Raw genomic sequence first — 22,225 nt, 5'->3', positions numbered from 1 at the left:
TGCAATGCTACAATACTGCCTCTAAAGATGAAGCGTCAATTGCACACACTTGCCAAACACATTCAGTGCTGCATGCATTGAATCCACTTTAAGTTTTTTTAAAAAGTGTGGGTCAAAGGCGCGAGTAAATCTGTTAATTTCCCACTGTGAAGCAAGGCTTTGTTCTTTTCTTAGAGAGAAGCTGAAGAACTTCCCCTTCTTCAACCACAATTCTTAGCATTAAGACAAAGATTCATGAGTCAACTAAAAAATATTCTGTAGTATAATGTGGTAGCTCAGCAGTTCACTCAATGAAAAGCAACAGAACAAATAAAAAATTGTTAGGTTGGTGGCAAAGATGACTATCAAAAAGATAAATAAGTACTAAGCAGGCAATGGTTTTGATAGTACAGAGTTCATTGCACTACTGTGGCAACTCGATTAAAATTCTGAAAAAATAAATAAGGATGGAGACAATAAAAGCAGCACACGGTAGTGCACATTTGTATTCGGGAAGCAGAAGTAAGAGGATCTGTACAAGTTTGGGATGAACTGGGTCTAAAAAGGGAGCTCCAGACTAGCCAGAACTACATAGAAAGACTTTATATTAAGAAAGAGGAGGCCGGACAGTGATGGTGCACACTTTTAATCCCAGCACTTGGGAGTCAGACACCTGTGGATCTCAGTGAGCTCAAGGCCAGTCTGGTCTACTGACAGTTCCAGGACAGCCAAAACTGTTACACAGAGAAACCATGTCTCAAAAATCAATAAAAGAAAATGAGGGGATTGGGAATAAGGGTGTAGACACTAAAAAAGAGCTGGTGTGAGCTGGGCGGTGGTGGCGCACACCTTTAATCCCAGTAACCGGGATTAAATCCCGGATTAAACCGGGATTAGGCAAAGACAGGCAGATCTCTGTGAGTTCGAGGCCAGCCTAGTCTACAAGAGCTAGTTCCAGAACAGGCTCCAAAGAGAGAAACCCTGTCTGAAAAACCAAAAAAAGGAAAGAAAGAAAGGAAGGAAGGAAGGAAGGAAGGAAGGAAGGAAGGAAGGAAGGAAGAAAGAAAGAAAGAAGAGCTGGTGTGAAGTAGAAGGATTGCAAGTTCATAGCCACCTTGAGCAACACAATGAGATCTTGTCTAAAAATAAAAATGAAATTAGCCTGGCAAAGGTTGCACACACTTTTAGTTCCAGCACTCAGAAGGCAGAGGCAGGTGGATCTCTGTGAGTTCAAGACCAGCCTGCTCTACAGAGTGAGTTCCAGGATGGTCAGGGCTACACAGAGAAATTCTTGTCTTGAAAAAACAGAATCAAAACAAAGAAAAGGTGAAATTAGAACTGTGAAGATGGGTCAGCAGCAGAGCACTTGCCCTGCACACACAAGTCCCGGAGTTTTGTCCCAGTTACGTGAAGAAAAATAGAAGGAGGAGGAGGAGGAGAAGAGATACACATAAAAGGCTTTTTATTAGTTGTCCTTTTAGAACATTTGAATATGACTCTTTTTCTCATCAAAGAATCTGGACAACAGGGTAACTTTTAAGTTCTAATTGCATAATAACAAATTAGAAGAATGCAAGTTTCATATCCTGGTTTAATAATGTGAATGAATGAGCATTCTAAAAGAAATCTGTCTCTATACTTTGGAAATTCTCGAATTTGCCTCACCCCAAATCTTTCTTCTGTTTGCCAATGCACATGCCAAAATTCGTCACTGTCAACTAGGGACAAGTCTGGCAACTTTCTACATTGGAGGAATACGTGCGTGGAAGTCTCAGGACAACTCTGAGGAGTCAGTTCTCGCCTTCCACCTTTACATGCATTGTGAGAGATCAAATTCAGGTCAGCAGGCTGGCTAAGCAAGGGCTTTACCCATTGAGCCACCTCTCAGGCTCACAAAACTTTCTCTAAATGCCTTTAGAACTTCACTTTATGTGAAACAACGTAACAAAAATTGCTGAACAAAGTATAACACATGTCAAAGGCTTTTAGCTTGCTGCCTCCATTCTCCTCCCTAGGGGAGGGCACCTCTAGCTGAGGTTCACACTATGTGGCAGTTCAGACTGGAACAATCTAACCCGTGCAACACTAGCCCAGCTTTAGGTAAGACACTTTAGGAATTAAGTCTTTCTAAGAGGTGCCCCTTTTGTAATTAGTCTACTTAAAGAAAGGGACGTTTTTGCTGTTTGTTTGATTAGACTGCCTCTGTTTCCCAAATGCGAGAATTAGAGGCATGAACCAGAAAGCCCAAGAAGAAAGGGATTTTTGAAATGGATATTGTCACTGATGATCACAGACATATTATCCCATTGCCATTCTCAAATCCCAACTTTTTTTGGTCTTATAAAATACTTTCATTTAGGAAAATACTATTCTATCAGGGTTTCTCTGTGTAACAGCTCTTGGCTGTCCTGGAACTCACTCTGTATAGCCCAGGCTGGCCTTGACCTCACAGAGTTCCACTTGTCTCTGCCTCCCTAGTGTTGGAATCAAAGGTGTGTGCCACCATGCCCACTTTCTCTATTTTTGATGATCTGTCCTCAAAACTTGAAACTTTATGCTATATCTACAATTTTACGAGATTACAAGATGAACAAATGTATAGGTGATTATCACAGAAAGGGTGGCTGAGCATGTAGGAAAGCCTAATTCACGCATTATTGGAATGCTGTCCCTGCCCTTTTTAGAATACATCTGCTGGGCAGTGGAGAGATGGCTCTGTGGTTAAGAATATTTGGCATTCTTCCAGAGGACTCAAGTTCCATTTCCAGAACCACATCAGGTGGTTCACAACAGCCTGGAACTACAGCTCCAGGGTGTCTGATACCTTCTCCTGGATTTTGTGGGAGCCTGTATTAACATATGCACAGGCACACATACACACACAATTCAAAATAAAAACAAACCTTTAAAAAGGTCCCTGAAAACACACATAAACTCACAAACACACATCACAACAAAGAAAATAATACGTATCTTCTGTGGCTGGAGTTAAGCAGTTAAGACCACTGGCTACCTTTTCAGGGGATCTTGATTCAATTCTCTGCACGCACATGGTGGCTCACAGTCATGCACAGCTACAGTTCTAGAGGGTAAGATTCTCTTTGCCCCCAAAACTTCTACAGGCACCACTTATGCACATAATGTACATATGTGCATGCAGATATAATACACTCACTCATGAAAAATAAAAAAAAACTAACAAAATGTTGGCAGACACTTGCAATCCCAGCAAATGGGAAGTTGATGCAAGAGGATTGCTGTGAGTTGTAGGCAAGCCTAGAAAACAGAGAGAGCATGAACTACGTAATGAGCTCCTGTCAAAAAAAAAAACACTAAAGAAACATAGTTTGGCATGGAGGCTCATACTTGTAATCCTACTCAGGAGACTAAAGCAGGAGGATTGCCAGGAGTTCAAAACCAGCCTGGTTTACAGAGTGAGACCCTGGATCAAACAAAATAAAACAAAGTGACGTAAAAAGAAAAGAGTGATTGTGACCTCCACTCTAGTTCAAAATAATGTGGAATACATGAAAACTGGACAGGTGTGCATTTCCTCATACCAAGCATATCACACATCACTGCATGTTCCAGCTTCAGAAGAAAACAGGAAAAGCTGTTTTTCTTAGTGTGTGTGCATTTGCTTCAATCATCAGAACCTTCGAATAAATTAAGTTGTTTAAATTTTCATGATTCTAGCTGAATGATAAATTCAAACTTATACACATTATGGGAAAGTGGGATAATTCAATTGAAAACATCTTTGTGATAAAATACCATATTCTTTCATGGGACCTAGAGACTGCTTGGGAATAATGTGGAAAGTCTAATTAAATTTGTTAAGTGTCTTTTTTTTTTTTGGTCCTGAGGACTGAGTCCATGTTTACCACTGAGTTATATTCCTAATCCTACATTCCAAATATTTCTAAACAGATTATGTCAGCCAAACTCAATTTGGTCCCATAACATTTTAGCCTGTCTCTTAGAATAAAACTTTTAAAAAATAAGAGAATTGAAAATACATTCATCAGATTGGTTCACCAGATGGAAAATCTGCCTTTTCTTTTCTACTTCAGTAAAGACATTACTAGATCAAATTTTACAGGAATCTCAGAAATCAGAGCCAGGCAAGACTGTACTAGTCTTTTCAATGAATCTTTTCAAGGTTGACTTGTGATCCTAATGAGCTCAATGTGTTCCTTCTTCTGGAAACTGTTGCAGGCCTCAAGTTGGAAAAAAACATTATTACTTTTATTATTATTACTGTTATTATTATTATTATTATTATTATATGTATATTGGTGTTTTGCCATGTGTGTTGGGTCTCCGGAATTGGAATTACAGACAGTTATGAACTGTTGTGTGGGTATCAGGAATTGAACCCAGGTCCTCTGGAAGAGAAGTCAGTGTTTGTGATCCCCCTACTTTGCTTTGTAATAGGAGAAATATCAGAGTATGAGGGGGCCTAGAGTCCCACAGTTGCCACAAAGTTTGAGCACAAAAGAATCATTGAGCCCTTGAGGTTTGCCAAGTCTGGGTAACTTGGTGAGACCCTGGCTCAAAAGATTCAATCAATAAAAATAGAAATAATTTTTCAAACACTAACATTTATGGAACATTTATTCCATGCCTAGCACTGTTTTAAGTACTTTGATTGTTTTAAATGATTAATCCTGTGGGTCAATTCTATTAGTAAAAGATTAAAGATTTATTACCATTATGTAAAAGCAAATTTCTCATTGTGAAAACAAGAAATTAACACAATCATTTCTGTTTAAATATATATTGGCCCATCAGCCTTTTACAATTGAAGAAAACAATTGTGTTAGTTTCTACCTATAAAAACCTAGTGTTCAGGATACATGGCTCAGTGGTACAGCATTTACCTAGCATGTGCAAGGCCCAGAGTTTAATCCATAACACAAGAAAACATAACACAAGATAGGAAAAATAGCAAAAAATAGAAAAGATCCAATAGCACAGCATGGTAGCACATGACTTTAATCCTAGCACAGGGGAGGGAGATAGAGGCAAGCAGATCTGAGTTCAAGGTTAGCCTGGTATAAGGAGTGAGTTCTAGGACAGCCAAGGCTACACAGAGAAACCCTGTCTTGAAAACCTAAAATCTAAACACGTAAACAAACTATAGTTTCAGCTTTTAATACTTAAAATGAAAACAAATAATTAATTATAGTTCTGCCTTTGAAATTTGTATACAATATTTGGAGCCTTTTCTGTCATATATATATATATATATATTTGAAAATTAATAGAAACTAATTTTGTTTATACTTAGTTTACAGTGAATACTCCTTTAAATCTTCATCCACATAAAACTCCAAAACCTAGCATGTGAGAATACATGTCTTTCTCTTTCAATATGCTAATAGCTGACAAGAATTATAGTCTCCATCTCTTGGTGAGTTAAGCCATAGTCTAAATTCTGTAACAACTTGCAAGGTGTCATATTGGGGGCAAAGCCCAGGAAAGCAGAGAGTCATTTCAATGTCCCCTTTTCTTTAAACAGTCATGGCAGCAGCATTCTGAAAGATTATGTGGGTTACTTTACCATCATAGCTCAAGTTTTAAAACACTACTGTTTCATGTGTATGAGTATTTTGCCTGCATGTATGTCTGTGTACTACATATGTGCTTGATGTCCTTGGAGACCAAAAGACAGCATCAGATTCCCTGGAACTGGAGTCACGGATGTTTGTGAGCTGTCATGCGGGTGCTGGCAATCCAATCTAGGACCTCTAGGAGAACAGTCAGTGTTGATGAGCCATTTAGCTAGGACACAGCTCAAGTTTCTTGATTACCAGAGTCTAACTAGAAAGGGCTACTCGCCCTCTGGACAATGCTTGTCAGTTCACTTTTTTTTTCAAGACCCATACATGCTTGTTTTAAGTTGAATCAGGGCAGATTGGTCACACTTTTAATTCTAGCACTCAAGGTCAAAGCAGGCAGACCTCTGAGTTTATATTAGCCAGGACAACTTAGTCTGTTACAGGACAGTCAGGGCTGAGATCCTGTTTCAAACAAAAGTGAGTGTAAATCCTTGTACTTCTAAAATATTACTTTGACCTAAAATGTTCTCTTTAATATTTTAATATGTAATAGGAATTCTAGAAAATTCCTACTGTTGCCCAAATTATTTTAAAGAACATACTAAGAAAACTTCAATTATTGATTAAAAGTCACTAAAAATGTGTGGAAGGTGCAGTGTTTCAAAATATACAAAACCGAACGTTTTCCCAACATTATTTTCTTTGTAAACATGTTGATAATTTTGTCCTCAGCAATCCCAGTTAGAATACAAATCCTAATAACTTAGGCTGCTTCTTCCTAGCAGACACAAAGATTCTCAGTGTAAGTTGTATCAAAAGCAACTGACCACACTTCCCTGCTGCTCTGGCCTGCTTTAAATTCTCAGCGACCCATGCAAGTTACATACAGAGACATGCAAGTGCTCAAATCACAAATCATTTGTAACTTACTATTGAACACAGAATTCAATGCAAAAGACTTTGGCCAGAACTGGAGACAGAAATGACGGGAGGAAATCAGTTTCTCAAAAGAAAATGGCAAGAAATTTTAATGGTAATGATGACATGCGCCTATAGTTTTCAAACAACAGCAACCTTCCCTCCCCCACCTCTGATGATTGATTACATAGTCTATTTGTTTCTGACCATATGGTGTGTTCTTTGAGTTAGCTCTAATCAGAGGGAACATATCTGAAATTCACTTGTCATAGTGAGTCATGGCAACTCATAATAGCATATGTTCTAATAGCAGCTGTCTTGCTGCCAAGATAAAGTATAGAAAAGGAGGGTAGGCATGTCGAATCTTGGTGCCAAATATTAAATACAAATCACTAGTTTGCAGTAAATTGAAGAGAATGCCTAATAACATCTAGTCAAACTGAGACTTACAGTAATAAATACTCAGGCAGTATGGTATGCTACTGTAACCCCAGCACTGGAGATGCTCAGGCAGGAGGGATCACAAATTAGATGTCAATCTGAGCTACATAGCCAAAGGTAGTCTTAAAAACCAAGTAAATCAGCTGGACAGTGGTGGTGCACACCTTTAATCCCAGCTGTCGGGGAGGCAGAGGCAAACAGATAGCTGCAAGTTCAAGGCCAGCCTGGTCTACAAAGCAATTTCAACAGTCAGCGCTGTTACAAAGAGAAACCTTGTCTTGAAAAACCAAAAAAATAAAATATGCCAAGTAAATGAATCAATAAATAGTAATATTCATAAAATCTTAGGCCAGTTACTGTAGTACATGACTTTCTTCTTCAGCTCTCTGGAAGCTAAGGCAGGATAACCATGATTTTATAGTTAGACTGTCTCAAAAACAAAACAAACCCTAACCCAAACAAAAACATAAAACATGCATGTTTGTTTTTTGAAACAGGGTCTCACTTTGCAACCATGGGTGGCCTGGAATTTGCTATGTAGACCAAGCTGACCTTGAACTCACAGAGGTCTACCTGCCTCTGCTCTTAGAGCATTCTTTTTCTAGAATTACAAACAGCCTGAGCTGCCATGCCTGTGCTGGGAGTTGAACTTAGGTCCTCTGAAAAAGCAGTCAATACTCTTAACTATTGAGCCATTTCTCCATCCCCTTAAGGGTGTTCTTATCTATAGCTCTTTAAAGGCATCTTACAATAATTTCTTAACAAATATAGACTGAAAATCTGTAAGTCAATAAAATCTAGACTGTAATTGCTAGCAGCCAAAATAGTTAAATCTTGATAAAGAACCGCGTGCCTGTCACACACGCTGAGCTAAATGCTTACAGGGGAGAACTGTTATGCAATCAGCCAAGAACCTTGAATATTTGATGACACTAGACAAGAAAACAAAAATTGTAAGTGCTTCTTCCAAGAGACTGAAGGAGTATGCTTCTAGCTGTTAATTATCACGATGCTCACCCTGGAGAAAACGGTACAGTTAATACTACTAGTACAGGGCTTAAGAAACACCTTTCAATCAGAACGTTCAGCTTAGGAAACTTCTAAGACTGAGTCATATGATGTCATTAATCTTGTGAAGCACTCTGCTCTCTACAGGGGAGAGAAAGAATGCTTCAAAAATGTCATTTAGCACCTTGAAAGATGCCCTCTAATGACGTTCCTGAAGGAGATTTTGTGCCCACTGTGAGCATTGTGATATAGCTTCGTTTCTGTCAATGTACCTTCCTTGATGTTTTGTTAAGTATTCGGGTGGCTGTAAGAATTAAACTGAGTAAGCAGAATGACAAAAATGTTACTTGGTACCAGAGTATTAATATGAGGTATTTAACTATTCAATACAATAGTATTTACATTTTAAAATTCCCACTAGACAATGGAACAATGACTTTTAATAATCAGATTTTTCCCATACTTACATAAACAAATTCATTAAAACTTATCTTCCCATCTTTGTTTCTGTCACCATCCAGCATGAGTTTTTGAATAATTTCTCTCACTTTATATCCTGGCAATGGCATATTAGCTTCCTTGAAAAGCTCATGAAGTTCATAGTCGCAAATGTATCCATTGCTGTTGAGATCTTTGTAGAAAGGAAGAAAAAACAGCCAAACAAACAAACAAAAAGAGAGAATAAAAAAGGTTAGAAATAAATTTTTGAGATTATTATATCAAAAAGAATATTATCACTTCACAAGCTTGCCTAATTGCAATCTTTTTTTCATTATTTGAAATATAAAAATGTTTGGAAGGGAAATGTCTATTTTAACTGAAGGGCAATGCTTTGTTTATATCATGAGTCTTGCATTTTAATTAATGTGTACACAGCTTTACCTAAAAATAGCATTCCTGATTATAAGAAAATATAGTTTCTGGTTAATAAAGCTATTATTAAATCACAGAACCAAGAGGAGTCTTAAAAACAATAACTTATATACCAACAAAATTTTGTCATGGCATAGCATAATTTCTACTGTACCTACACAGGAGTTTCTCATTTTTTTTTCTTTTTGCAAAAGAGGTTTTATGGCATAGCAGTGATTCTGTCTCAAAGCACATCTGATGTGAAGCAACTGCTTTCAGAGTCAAGTTTGTTTAGTTCATGTAAACAAATGTTAATCTAAGACAATAGAGAGTTCACAGAATAAATTCAGTACTAAGTAAAGCAGATGTTTAAAATGGCTCTATAAATGTCATTTTTATTTTGCGGCCATTGCAGTTTTAATAGGATATGCAAAACACTGATAAAAGAATCATGCTTATTCAAAACCATGAAAAAATGAATGCAAAACCATCAACAAATGATTACAAGCTGGCTTTTTGAAAAAGATGCCATGTGTATGCCTGTATGTATGCATATGTGTGAATAACTTTTTACTTTCACCAGAAATAGCAAATAGGTAAATTGAAATCTAAAGAAAGAAACAATCTGCAAATAGCCCAAGATGACCATGCCATGCCACTATTTATGGAATTGCTTCATGACCAGGGAATTTACTTAAAAATTCTGCCAAGGCACGGTGAAGTGGTGCACACTTTTATTCCCAGCACTCTGGAGGCAGAGGCAGACAGATTTCTGTGAGTTCAGGGCCAGCCTGGTCTACATAGTGGGTTCAAGGACAGCCAGGGCTACAGCCCTGTCTCAAAAACAACAAGGATAACAAAGGCCATGCCAAGTATCGTTCTTGGAACCAAAGATGCCACAGAATGTCTTGCACTTTTGGATCTCACAATCTAACCAGACTGCATACATAGAGCAGCAAGTGTGACTGTAAGACACAGAACAATATAACAGTGCAAATATTACTTAGATAAAGAAAATTAGAAGCAGACAAGAGGATTAGACTAGCAAGTATTCTCCTGACTGTAGCTGAGAAATTCAGAAATATCTTTCCAATTTTGCATTGCTTGTGAGACAGGATCTTACAATGGTGTCCTGGCTAGACTAGAATTTGCAGTAGTGATCTATCGTTCTGTCTCAGTCTTGTACGAGCTGGGATTACAGTCATGTACCCCAACACCCAGCTCAGGTTGAAGAAGAGGCACCTGGTATCCAGTGAGTAAAGTCTAAGGATGCCATGAAATCTACAGCACATAGGACACCCTTGCTCCACTAAGCAACACAGAATTCTGCAGCTCAAAACGTAAACAGCACTGAAGTTGAGTGACTCTGGGTTATAATGATATTGTGGGGGCTGCTGTTTAGACAGAATGGTTAAGGAAGGCCTTTGTGCTGAGGTTCTATTTGAATACAGACTTGTATGAGGCAAAGGCAGACATCTGGAGTTAAGAGATTTCAAGTAGGAGAAAGAGCCACCACAGTGTGTAATGCAGACGTGCATGTGGTGTGCTCTGGGAGATTTAGCATGCCTCCAGCAAAGCAAACAAAGATAAAACAGGGAGGGTCATTCGGTGGGTTATACACATTCTTCTAGATTGCAGTACATACTAACTAAAATATTAACTATTTTATGTCTGCACTTTAGTTTTGTGTTTGAGTTAGGATTATAGTTATAGTTTTGGCTAGTCTTGTAGTATAGTGATTCTCCTTCCTCTGACTCCCCAAGTGCTGTGCTTATAGGTATACGCCACCACCACTTACAAAAAAAAAAAAAAAACATTAACTATCTTATCTGAGACACTTCACCAATCATTTGAAGGCTGATGAGTAATTTTGTCTTTTTGGTTGGTAACTGGGTCCTAAACCAGGGCTACATGCTAGGCAAGAACTTCGCCGCTATCAATAGCAGCACACTTAGTCCAAAACCTCTTGAAATTCTGTTTAGTTGTAATACAGTATATCTTTACATTTCTATTGATTTTTGCATTGGTAAAAATTGATCCAAGACTTCATGCATGCCAAGTACGAGCTCTACAACTAGATCCCAAGTTCTAGTATTAAATGCTTTTAAATACTGATTACAAGTTTTTTTACTTATTTTTACACTTGAAAGACTATTTTCTCTGTGTTTATGTGTATGTGGTCATGCATACCATGGCAGAGGTCAGGATAACTTGAGGGAGCAGCATCTCTCTTAGCACTATGTGGGGTTCTAGGAATTAAATTCAGGCTTGGCAGCAAGTGCCTATACCTGACGAGCCATTTCACTGGCCCTTATTTAACTGTATTAACCTTAGTTTGTGTATATGGTAATGAGGAGTGAATTTGGGGACATATTGCTTGCTACATAAGCACTTCCTTCATTGAGTTATTGACATACCCAATGTCACCTTTTCGCTTGTCTGTTCTGAGACAGAATCTCAGTAACCAAGACCAGCTTTGAACTTATACCATAGCCCAAGTAGTCTCTGAACTTGTGATCCACTTTCTGCACACAGTACTCCAATGGAGTTGATATCACAGGCCTTCACAATGGTCCAAAAAGCATTTAGAAATCTATTGGATGGCTGGGGATGTAGAGTAATTTGTAGAGTATTTGCCTACCATGCATGAAGTCCTGGGTCTAGTTCTTGCCATTCTATAAACCTGGGCATTGTGGTGCATGCCTGTAATTTCAGCACTCAGGAGGATCAGAAATTCAAGATCACCCTAGGCTACACAGGGAGTTTGAGACCAGCCTGGGCTGTATAAATCCGTACCTCAAAAAAAATCTACCAGCAAAAATATCTGTATTTTTAAAGCACTCAACATTTGTGCAATCATTTATATTTCTTCCAAGGTAAAACAATTTTTGTTTTTGTTTTCTCTTGCTAAAAACTTTATAATTTTTAAAAATTCAACATACAAACTAGTAGGCTTCTTTATGGTACTTGCATGTACAATATTCATTATACTTTGTTCTAATTAATTCCCCTTCTCCTTTTGGGTGGTTCTCTCCTCCCTGAAATAATACCCACACTTGGTAAAATAATTTCTTTATGGCCAATTCTCACGTACTTTGTGTTGAATTTAAAAGTGTCAAGCACTGAACTAACTCTTTGCTTATACATATGAACTACTTATATACAGAAATGAAACCAGAAACATGTACAGTTTCTAAAGAAAACAAAGCAATTTGAATGGGACTGTGGAAGAATTTGTGTAACTGAGGTATAAGAATATATTGGATTTAGATGTGTCTGCTCTTGAGCATATATTCATCTGATTCTACTTCCTTGATAAAGTTAATATGGAGCTCAGTACTATGGACTCCATTAGACATAGTGAAAAGTACATTGCATAGTTGAAGGGCAATAATTTAATATAATAATTATATAATATAGGATCTGACTGGAACTTGGCCACTAATTTGAGTATCATCTCCTCAGGTTTTAGTGTTTGCCTGTGTTTTATTCAGTATTTCAGATAGCATTTGTATAAGTCATACTCCAGATTAGAATACATGGGAATTCATCATGCTGACTGAGAACAAATTTCTGAAGCCAGAAGTAGAAAAATAATGCTTACTAAATACAGACATAGATGCCAACTATATACTACCTACTACTTCTCATGACCTAAATACAATATTCTTACCTTGGCGACTCTTCCTTGAGAAATCCACACCCATATTCTTGGGTGTGTCTTACTTTCTCACAAGTGCCTCTCTTTTTCTTAACTCTTTCATTTAAAACTTTACATTCAAATATTGGTCCTTTTCTTTCCGTTTTATGAATTGTTTTCTCTTTTCAGTGCTGGAGATGGAACCCAGCACCTTGCACATACCGGGCAAGCGCTTTGTCACTGAGCTATATTTCTGGTTCGTGTGTGTGTGTGTGTGTGTGTGTGTGTGTGTGTGTGTGTGTGTGTGTTTGAAGATGAGATCTGTGAACACAGTCCAAGATGACCTTGAATTCATGAGTCTTCGGCCTCCTGAATGCAGGGATTATAGGGGTTATAGTAGTATGTCACCATACCAAGCTATCTACTCATTCACTTACTTATATCTCATTCACTTATTTATATATTGTGAGACAAAGTTGGAATTTCTTTCTTTTCTTCACATTTTTTTGAGACAGGGTTTCTCTGTGTAAAAGCCCTGACTGTCCTGGAACTCAATCTATAGACAAGTCTGGCCTCAAACTCACAGAGATCCTTCACCAGTGCCAGGATTAAAGGCGTAGGCCATCACCGCTTGGTTAAAATTGGAATATCTATTTTTAAAATTTATTATTTTTTATTCTTCTCATATATATTACATAAAGTTGGAATTTCATTTTATCTATCTATCTATCTATCTACCTACCTATCTAATTATCTATCTATCTATCTATCTATCTATCTATCTATCTATCTATCTTGCTTTTTCCAGACAGGTTTCTCTGTGTAACCTGGGCTGTCCTGGAACTTATACTGTATATCGGGCTGGCCTTGAACTCACAGAGATCCTCCTACCTCTGTCTGGGATTAAGGGTGTGCGCCACCACTGCCCAGCCTTGAGAATTTCTTAAAAAGAGATTTTAACGTACTTTTAATAACATAGTGTTTGTCACTGCCTTTTATTTTCTGTATGTGTACACATATATGGACTGGTACATATGCATGTGGAGGTGAGAGGTCAATGTCAGGTAACTTCCTCAATCATTCTCCATATTTTTTAATTTTTAATTACATTTTTAGTGTGTGTGTGTGTGTGTGTGTGTGTGTGTATACTCATGTGTGCCCTCAGTCATAGAACAACTTGTAGGAATCAGCTCTATCCTTCCTCAATGAGTGTTATGTGAGTTGAACTCAGGTTATTTATTTATTAGGCTTGGCGGCAAATGCTTTTACCTGCTGAGCCATCTTGCTGGCTAGAGATTTTCAGGAGATTTAAGTACAGGCATTAAGGAAAGGAGGGAGGTACTTAGGTAAAGGCCAGAGGACACGGAGTACATGGGTGTGGGATTCTTGGGAATCAGCCCAAGTCATTTTTCCAATACTTTTGGAGAAAGAAAGAACTTGCTCCCTTTAACTAAGAAAACTCTGGCCTCTTCAGTGTTTGAAAGGAAAATATTTTGAAATGTATTTTTCTTTTCTCTGACTTGTGAAAGAGCATTAATCAGAACACAATTTAACCTTTTATTCTTGTTTTCTGTTTCCCTCCCCCCAAGGTGAGGACTGAACCCAGTGCCTTGGGCTAGCTAGACAAGCCCTCCACCACTGAGCTAAGTCCCCAAACCCTTAAACTTTCATTCTTGATACCAGTTTAGAGTTGGCATACACCACCAGCTACTCCAGAAGTGTTCTTTTGGTATCATAAAAGCAGAAGACTGACAGACTTAAAGATAAATGTCGAAACCATTATATGGATTCATAGCATCGTGAAGTTATCCTGAAAGTCTGTCTGGCTTTTCTTTTATTAGGTGGAAATGGATATTTGAATAGCACAGAGAACCGCTGTTTGCGTAAACTCCATCTGTAATAACATCTGGATAGCACAGCGAACCACTGTCTGTGTAAACTCCTTCTGCAATAACATCTCTTGAGCATTAATTAGAACACAGGTCAGCGATGTGATTAAAAGACGCCGGGAAGTAGCCACCTCCAAATATAACCACAAAATAACCACACATGGAAACTCCATTTCAGAGTTGGGTAGGAATAACAGACAATTTTAGCAAAGGAGAGGAAAATTTAAAAGGGGGGTTGGGGGAACAAAAATTTGCCATTTTATGGCAATTCTCCTTATTAGGTTTCACACTTCTTGACAAGTTTTTTTTTTAGCATTAATCTCCTTATCTTTCTAAGCATTTTGCATACCACAGTCCCTTGCATATAGCCAGCAACAGGAAGAATTCTGCCTAAAGAAACTAATTCTCAGACATTAACCAGAAAAAAAATGCTCTAATCCTAGATGAGTGATTTCAAAACAAAACTAAGCAGCAAAGACCAAAAATACAGAAATAGCACCAAAAAAGATGGAATGCCAGTTCATCAGGAAACCAAACCTAGACAGAAATATCTCTTAAATAACATTTAATCTCTCTCCCTTTGTTCTAATCCTGTCCCCACCAGGCAAAGTCAGATCTGTAATTTGGTTTGCTAAGTGACCACAATCATCAAACGGGACCTAAGTGCAGAGAGCACAGACTACTATCAGGGTCTCTTTTCCAATGCAGAATTCGGCTTTGCCTTTTGTCAAGAAGTATCACTGAGCTAGGGGACTTTGTGGCTGCCTATAATCCTGGCTACTCACCTGACTGGTCATACAGAGGTGTCACTTAAGTCAGGAGTTCAAGATCAGTCTGGGAAACATAGCAAGACACATTACAAGTCAATTTATGCTAATCTGTCACAGACACTAGCCTGGAACCAAATGAGAGAAGAAAAGAATCAGAAAATAGCCATGGATTTCACTTAAACCAATGGCTTTCAAATTTTTGTAAAGCTTTGGAATTCCTGAGGAAGTTTATCCTTTACTTCTCCCGAGATTAGAATGCATATCATCTTTCTTTCATAAATTCTACTTGGCTACCTCAGTTGATGTTAATCCTATTTACACTATGGTATTTTAGTGTTAGCATTAGCAAATCACATTGATCCTTCACTAGGACATGGAAGTTCTACATTGGAAGAGAATAATTTCAGTGTCATTAAGAAGGCAGAGCTATCCTTAGATCAAAAGGGAGGGGAAAAAAGCAGAGCTAGTCTGAAAATGGCAGCAGCTAGTAATTAATTTTACAAAACCTCCCAGCTGGTAAAGTCCTTGGAAGACACAACATAGTGTGTAATTATTTTCAAAGCATTTTATGCTGATTTTATTTTCAGTCTCCAGTTTAAAAAGAAAAAGCAGAAACAAAAACACATCCTTCAGCAGTGACAGTGATCTGAAGTGCCAGAAAACGAGGGAGTACATGCTAAATAGTACTTCTTGTCAGAAACAGCATTCACCAAAAGCTCAAGACCATGTTTGATGGTGAACTTTTCCCATTATGAGTTTTGATATAAACCATAAGATTTTAATAATGTGTGCATGTGAGAAACAGACCCAGATCAAAAGCAGTTTTAACTTGAAACTAAAATCAAAAACACCAGACACAAAGGTAGCTTTTTATTTTCTCATTAAAGCTGCCAACATTCTGGACGACATTTCTAGCTCATTCACTGCTTCTATACATTGGCACGATGCAGAAGAGGCTTAACATTCGGAAGACTCATCTCTTCTGCCATCACACTTCAACTGACTGATTAAAATCATAAATGGTTTACATACAGCTTATGTATGTACAACACTCACAACACTACAGTGAGCATTTTCATTCTGGAAATATGATCAGTATGGGTAGACTAACAAGCCACGGGAAAAAAAGAAATGCCACCTAACTATCAAGCAAGTGCTTGCACAAGGTAAAGAGCTAACATTTCACTAATATACCAAGTGTATTTAAAAAACAAGCACAGAAAAACATTCTACTTAAAAAAGAAATCACTAGGAGGCACTCAAGATGGCAACAGACTGGTTGCTGAATTCATCAGAAACGAACCAAATGTTGGTTACAAGGAATTCACTCTCTGTCTCTCCCTCCCTCCCTCTCTCTCTCTCTCTCTCTCTCTCTCTCTCTCTCTCTGTCTTTCTCAGATGACACACGTGGAGTCACATCTGCATTTTGTTTTAAAGGAAATCATATTATTCTCTTTTACCAAGTATTAGTTTAAATGCCAGTTACCTCCTTCAACACCCTCCCCCAAGTTAACCTCAAAGTAAATAAACTTATTATGCAGCCATGTTCCTGCAGAAGTTGAATCACACGAAGAATGCATAACCTTAAAAGGAAATGTTTTCCCTCCCCTTGCATCCTGTTATTTAAGCTATTTTAAGTCCTTGTCTGGAGAAAGCTGAGCCAGAATTCAAGTGGTTTTGATTTTAGCTGCTGTTTTACACTGCCCTTGTCTAGGGGGTTGGCACTATAATCCATCACTTCAAAAGCATCTTTTGGGGTGCTACTTTGCCTTATAAATCTAACAGTAAGAAAGACGAGGACTTCCTTTCACCCTTAGTGTGTGTGTGTGTGTGTGTGTGTGTGTGTGTGTGTGTCTGTGTGTTGCTCTAATGTTCTTTGAGTTCATCTAAATTTGGTGATTTTCTTACAAAAAGTTTACAACTATATGCCCTCATATGCAATACATACTTGGAATTTACACTAAACCACTGTGGATAGTGCTCATTACAATTTAAAGAAGAAAATCAATCAAGTACAGACTCACTTTTTTTGGAAAGGCTAGGGTTAAAAAGTTCAATTTAGCTTAATAAATGTATTTTAAATATATTTTCAATTAGAAAATTAATGATAAAATTTTAAATCTGACTCAGAGAGGCAGAGGCAGTCGGATTTCTGTGAGTTTGAGGCTAACCTGGTCTACAAGGCAAGTTCCAGGACACCCAGAGAAACACAGAGAAACCCTGTCTCATAAAAGCAGAAACAACAACAAAACAACAACAAAAAAGAATTTAAATGTGTAATAATGGATTTCCACAAAAACGTTGCTTTAAAAACTTAACCAGGGGCTGGAGAGATGGTTCAGTGGTTAAGAATACTTGCTGCTCTTGCAGAGGACTCAGGTTCAGTTCCCAGTAACAAGTTCCCAGTAACAACCTGGTGACTTGCAATCATAATTTCTGCTGACACCCTCTTCTGATCTCCAAGGGTACCAGGCACACATGTGGTGCTTAGACATACATGCAGGGAAAACACACAAAACAGTACTCAATAGTGGATTCCCAAAGCACTTGAAGACTGGACGAGTCTAGAAGACCTAGGCTGGGCAGTCAGAAATATTTAATCTTTTTTTTGCATATTTCTAGCAGTTTGGCTATAGTTTTCCACCTGCTGCCACTCTTCCCCTCTAAAAATATTTATATACACATGCTCAAATAGACATGTTCTCATATGTGTGCAGTACTGTTTACACTCTCACACAGGTACTTGTACAACTTTACATTTGTCAGGCTTGTTCTTCAGATTACCCCCAAACTTACAGAGTGGAAAGTTGTCACTTAATCTTGTGAGGTAGAGTCTCAGGTAACACATGTTGGTCTTCTACTTGTCAAGTAGCTAAGGCAATTCTTGATTTCCCCTTCTTCTTGTCCCTACTTTCAAATTTTGGGATTATAGGTTTGTACCACTATGACCAGTTTTATTTATTTGTTTGTTCACTCATACATTTTTCTTCCCGTGGGTCTAGAAGTGTGTGTATATACATGTGTACATATACATATAAATATGTGCACAGACATGCACATGCATATGCACACACACATGATTACCCAAAGTCTTCTACATATTAAGCAACCACTCCACCACGAAGCAGCAAAACTAGCCTCGTAGTTTTTGTATTTTTATGTTCTAAGGTATAATTAAGCAAATGTGCAGTGGTGTAGTTTTATCCAAAACTGAAAGTAAACTGGACTAAACCGACAGCCACGTTTTGTGGCACTGTGATGCGGTTTTTATATTCTAGAGGATATCAAGTAATTGGAAACAATTCAACTTTCTGGGCTGCGAGAAATCTGGTACAACTAAATCACCACAACCAAAATGTCTTGACTTCATTTGGTGGGCAACCTCAAAGGAATGCAGCACACTATTCCCAGTCACTCAAGCATCCCAAGTAGTCTTGTGTTTCAAAGATCCTGACTTTCATGTTTATAAAAGTACACTATAGCATGCTTTGGGGAAGAAGGAAAAAAAAGTCATATTTTATTATTTTTAATAGATTTATTTTTAATTATGTATATGTGGGTGGTATATACATATGTGATTGCAGCTGCCCAGAGTTCCTATGAGGGTGTCTGATCCGCTGAAGCTGGAGTTATAAGAGGTTGTGAGTCCCATTTGTGGGTGCTGGGAATTGAACCTAGGTCTTCTGCAAGAGCAGCAATTAGTTATAACCAGTGAGTCACCTCTCCAGCCCTCAAAAGTCCTATTTTAAAGAAAGTTGTTGCAAGTCTAAAGCCAAACTGAGGATTTGAATTACCTAAGATTCATTGTTGGAGGTAAATAATCTAAAATTAAAGTCTTAGAATATGAAAGACATGTTCTCTCATCTGGTTAATATTCATTCACTTGGTAAGTGAATGAAAATATATATGTATTAGTGTTATGTTTCTTGAGACGGGGTCTTACTATGTAGTCCTGGCTGATCTGGAACTGTCTATTTAGACCATTCTGGCCTAGAAGCCCAAGTAGTGGGATTAGGTGTTTGCCACCACACCAGGCCTGAAAATATATTTTAGAAGTGGGTTTTGCTATCCAGTCTTGGCTAGCCTGGTACTATTGAGATTATCCTGCTTCAAACACCCTAGTACAAGAGGTATAGCGCACAAAGGCAAGAATTACAGGCAGGCACCACCATGATAAGATTTATTCTCTTTAGAAAAGAAATCACGCAGGAGGGCAGCATTTAAATGGAAACAGAAACATTTGTTATGTAGAGGGGGAGGGGACACTACGGTTTCCACTAACCCAGAGGGAAATACTGAGACAATAGTTAAGATAATTAAAATAATTACATACGATTAGAACTTAACAGTAAGCAGGTGCAAAAAGCGAGAGAAAGAATTTTAAAACCTAATACTCAATTTATTGCTAGTAAAGAGAGTTTCAAAGCACTATTAATTGATTGCACAAAACCTGTGATTAGTCATAATTACAGAGATTTTCTCTGCACACTATGATTTTGCTGAATTTCTAAGCAGATAATCAAGGCTATTATTGTTAATAGATGAAGAAAATGATTTCCATATTTTGTCACAATTGAAGTGATACAAAGCAGTCTTCTCTGCTCTCCCCTACTACACAAAGTAGGAAACAATTATCCTGGCCAGGAAAATAAGTTCTAGAGACTTTTCAAACAAATAAGTGATCTTCAAATGAAAAAAATTGAGAAAATAAGTTTCACAACACCTTTGACAGTTGCCTTAGGGCTCTGAAACTAACACCACCTAAAAACTACAAAGAGGTTTGAAGGAAAATCAAACAATTCAACTGTTAATGTTTGAAGGAGTTCCTGAAAGGTAAACCTCTACACAAGCATTTACCACACATATACTTACCTCCAAAAGACAGGCAGGCAGGCAGACAGACAGACAGATACATACATGCACACACACACGCGTGCGCCAAAAATAACTTTCATAATAAATTTTTCACAACAATGACCCTTTGTATTTACAACAGATATTGTTAAAACCCCAGTACATCAAAAGACTGCTTATGGTTCCTTGAGATTCAAGTAATTAAATATTTAAAGGGAACCTAACATGTATGCAACGTTGCGTTAGATATTCAGATGGAGAATACAACTCAGAACAGGCTAAAATATTGGCCTCATGAGTTTTAGCTAGCAGCTTGTATGTTAGTAAAATGGGGTATATTGAAACATGTGTCTGGTATGGGATTCATAGTTCCACCTCCTGCCTACGCAAATTTAAGAGTTCCAAAGTGGTAGGTTGTTGTTGTTCTGGACGTTTTGCACTCAAACCTCTAATTCAGCAGCTCAACAAGGGTTGCTTAGGATCATAGGAAAATACAGTTATTTACATTGAGATTCATAACAGTAGCAAAAATACAGTTATGAAGTAGCAATGAAAATAATTTATGGTTGGAGTCACTACAACATGAGGAACTGTATTAAAAAAGGGCCATAGCATTAGAAAGGTTGAGAAACACTGCTCTAAGTGATCCTGCACTTACTAGATAAACTTTAACCTTGTTTCCACAATGGCAATAACAGGTCAACTATTACTTTGTCTTAACAGAGTAGTTAAGCTGCTTAACTCATAAAAACTTCTCCAAGTCCCATCAAGTGACTCACATTTGAATTAATGCTAATGTAAAACAAACAGTGAACATAAATATTTCTATGAGGCCACACATGAAGTCAATGTCATTCAACAGCAAGCATTTCTTTCAGGAGGCTAGGCAAAGTGATTAAGCAATGCAACATTAATAAGTCATGGGCCCTACTCTAATGCTCTATTCATAAACAAACTATGCTGCTGCTAATACCAAAAAGTAAATGTAAGCAAAAAACAATGGTCAAGGAAATACATTCCTAAAGCATTTATGATAAGAACAACCCTAACGAATATTGACAAAAGAGAAAAACTTAACAACAAAATAACCCCACCTGTTATGACCAAGAACTCATTTGCTAATTTTCATCAATTAAATATCTGACTATGTGCTTCCATTCTTCTCAAGTCATAACTATAGCAACTTAATTTATTGTTTTGTCAAATAAAATTAAGAATCAGAACAATTTAACCTTTTCTACTTAGGCATAGGATAAGATATGAATAGCCATTCTAGGTGGGTGTTGTTGTGCTCTCCAAGGTATACTGTTTCTATTAATATATATGCTTTTATAGAAAATGTGGATCATGTATCAAGGATGTAGTTCGGTTAGTACAGATTTTGCCTAGCACACACAAAGGCCTGAGTTCAATCCCCAGCACCACATTAAGCTTGGTGTGTTGGCAATGTTTGTAATCCCAACCCTAGGGAAGCAGAGGAAGGAGATTCAGAGTTTGAAGTCATCATGGGCTATTTGGAGTGAATTTTGAGACTAACCTGGGCTAGAAGAAACTATGTCTCAAAAGAAAGAGAGAGAGAGAATAAATGAATCAATCAATAGGAAACATAGATCCCCTTTTTCCTTTTATGTAAGTGGGATTTTTAAGCATATGTTTAAGAGTAAATCTGATTTAAGTAATAAACCATTATGTTCTAGCTTCACTGCTTTTAGTTTAGGCAATGCTAAAAAGACATTGCTTACCTTAAGCCAGTGGTTATCAACCTTTCTAAATGCTGCGGCCCTTTAATACAGGTCCTCGGGTTGTGGTGGCTCCCAATCATAAAATTATTTCTGTTGCTACTTCATAACTGTAATTTTGCTTCTAGTATGAAATGTAGTGTAAATAGTTTTGAAGATGGACAATAGCCAAAGGGGTGATGACCCACAGTTTGATAATCCATGCCTAAGCACACACTGGCTCCTGTGAGTCTACATGTAGTTAGCTTTTATTCCATCTCACTTTATCTTTTAACCACTTGCTCCTTTATCACTTGTCTAGTATGTATACAAACAAACATACAAAAAGGAAAACAAGTCATGCATGTTGGCACATGCCTAGAATCCCAACTCCTTGGGGAGGTGGGAGGATTACAAGTTTGGATCAGCCTGAACAGCTCAGTGAAATTGTCTCAAAATATCAATGGCTATGGATGTAGCTCAGTGATAGAGCACTTACTTTCCAGGCATGAGGGGGTTCAGTACCGTGTTCCATATGAAAACTAGGCCTTTGCCTCTTTGCCTGATGCTATATTTGTATTTATTGTTAGAA

General features: G+C 37.7%; 1 protein-coding gene across 6 annotated transcripts in view; it reads right to left on the bottom strand.

The window, feature by feature from the left end:
- The window catches only part of Pls3 (plastin 3), a 95,755-nt gene that overhangs the window by 21,296 nt on the left and 52,234 nt on the right, over positions 1–22,225 (bottom strand). For all 6 annotated transcript variants that reach the window (XM_048439226.3, XM_048439227.3, XM_048439225.3 and 3 more), the window contains one exon: positions 8,378–8,541. In XM_048439226.3, coding sequence (XP_048295183.1) covers positions 8,378–8,541 — 164 coding nt within the window. The remainder of the gene's footprint in view (positions 1–8,377; positions 8,542–22,225) is intronic.

Source organism: Myodes glareolus, chromosome X (genome assembly GCF_982192425.1).
Source record: "Myodes glareolus chromosome X, mMyoGla1.1, whole genome shotgun sequence".
Classification (NCBI taxonomy): domain Eukaryota; kingdom Metazoa; phylum Chordata; class Mammalia; order Rodentia; family Cricetidae; genus Myodes; species Myodes glareolus.
The sequence above is the reverse complement of the archived record's forward strand: the minus strand, read 5'-3'. Positions and strand labels throughout refer to the sequence as shown.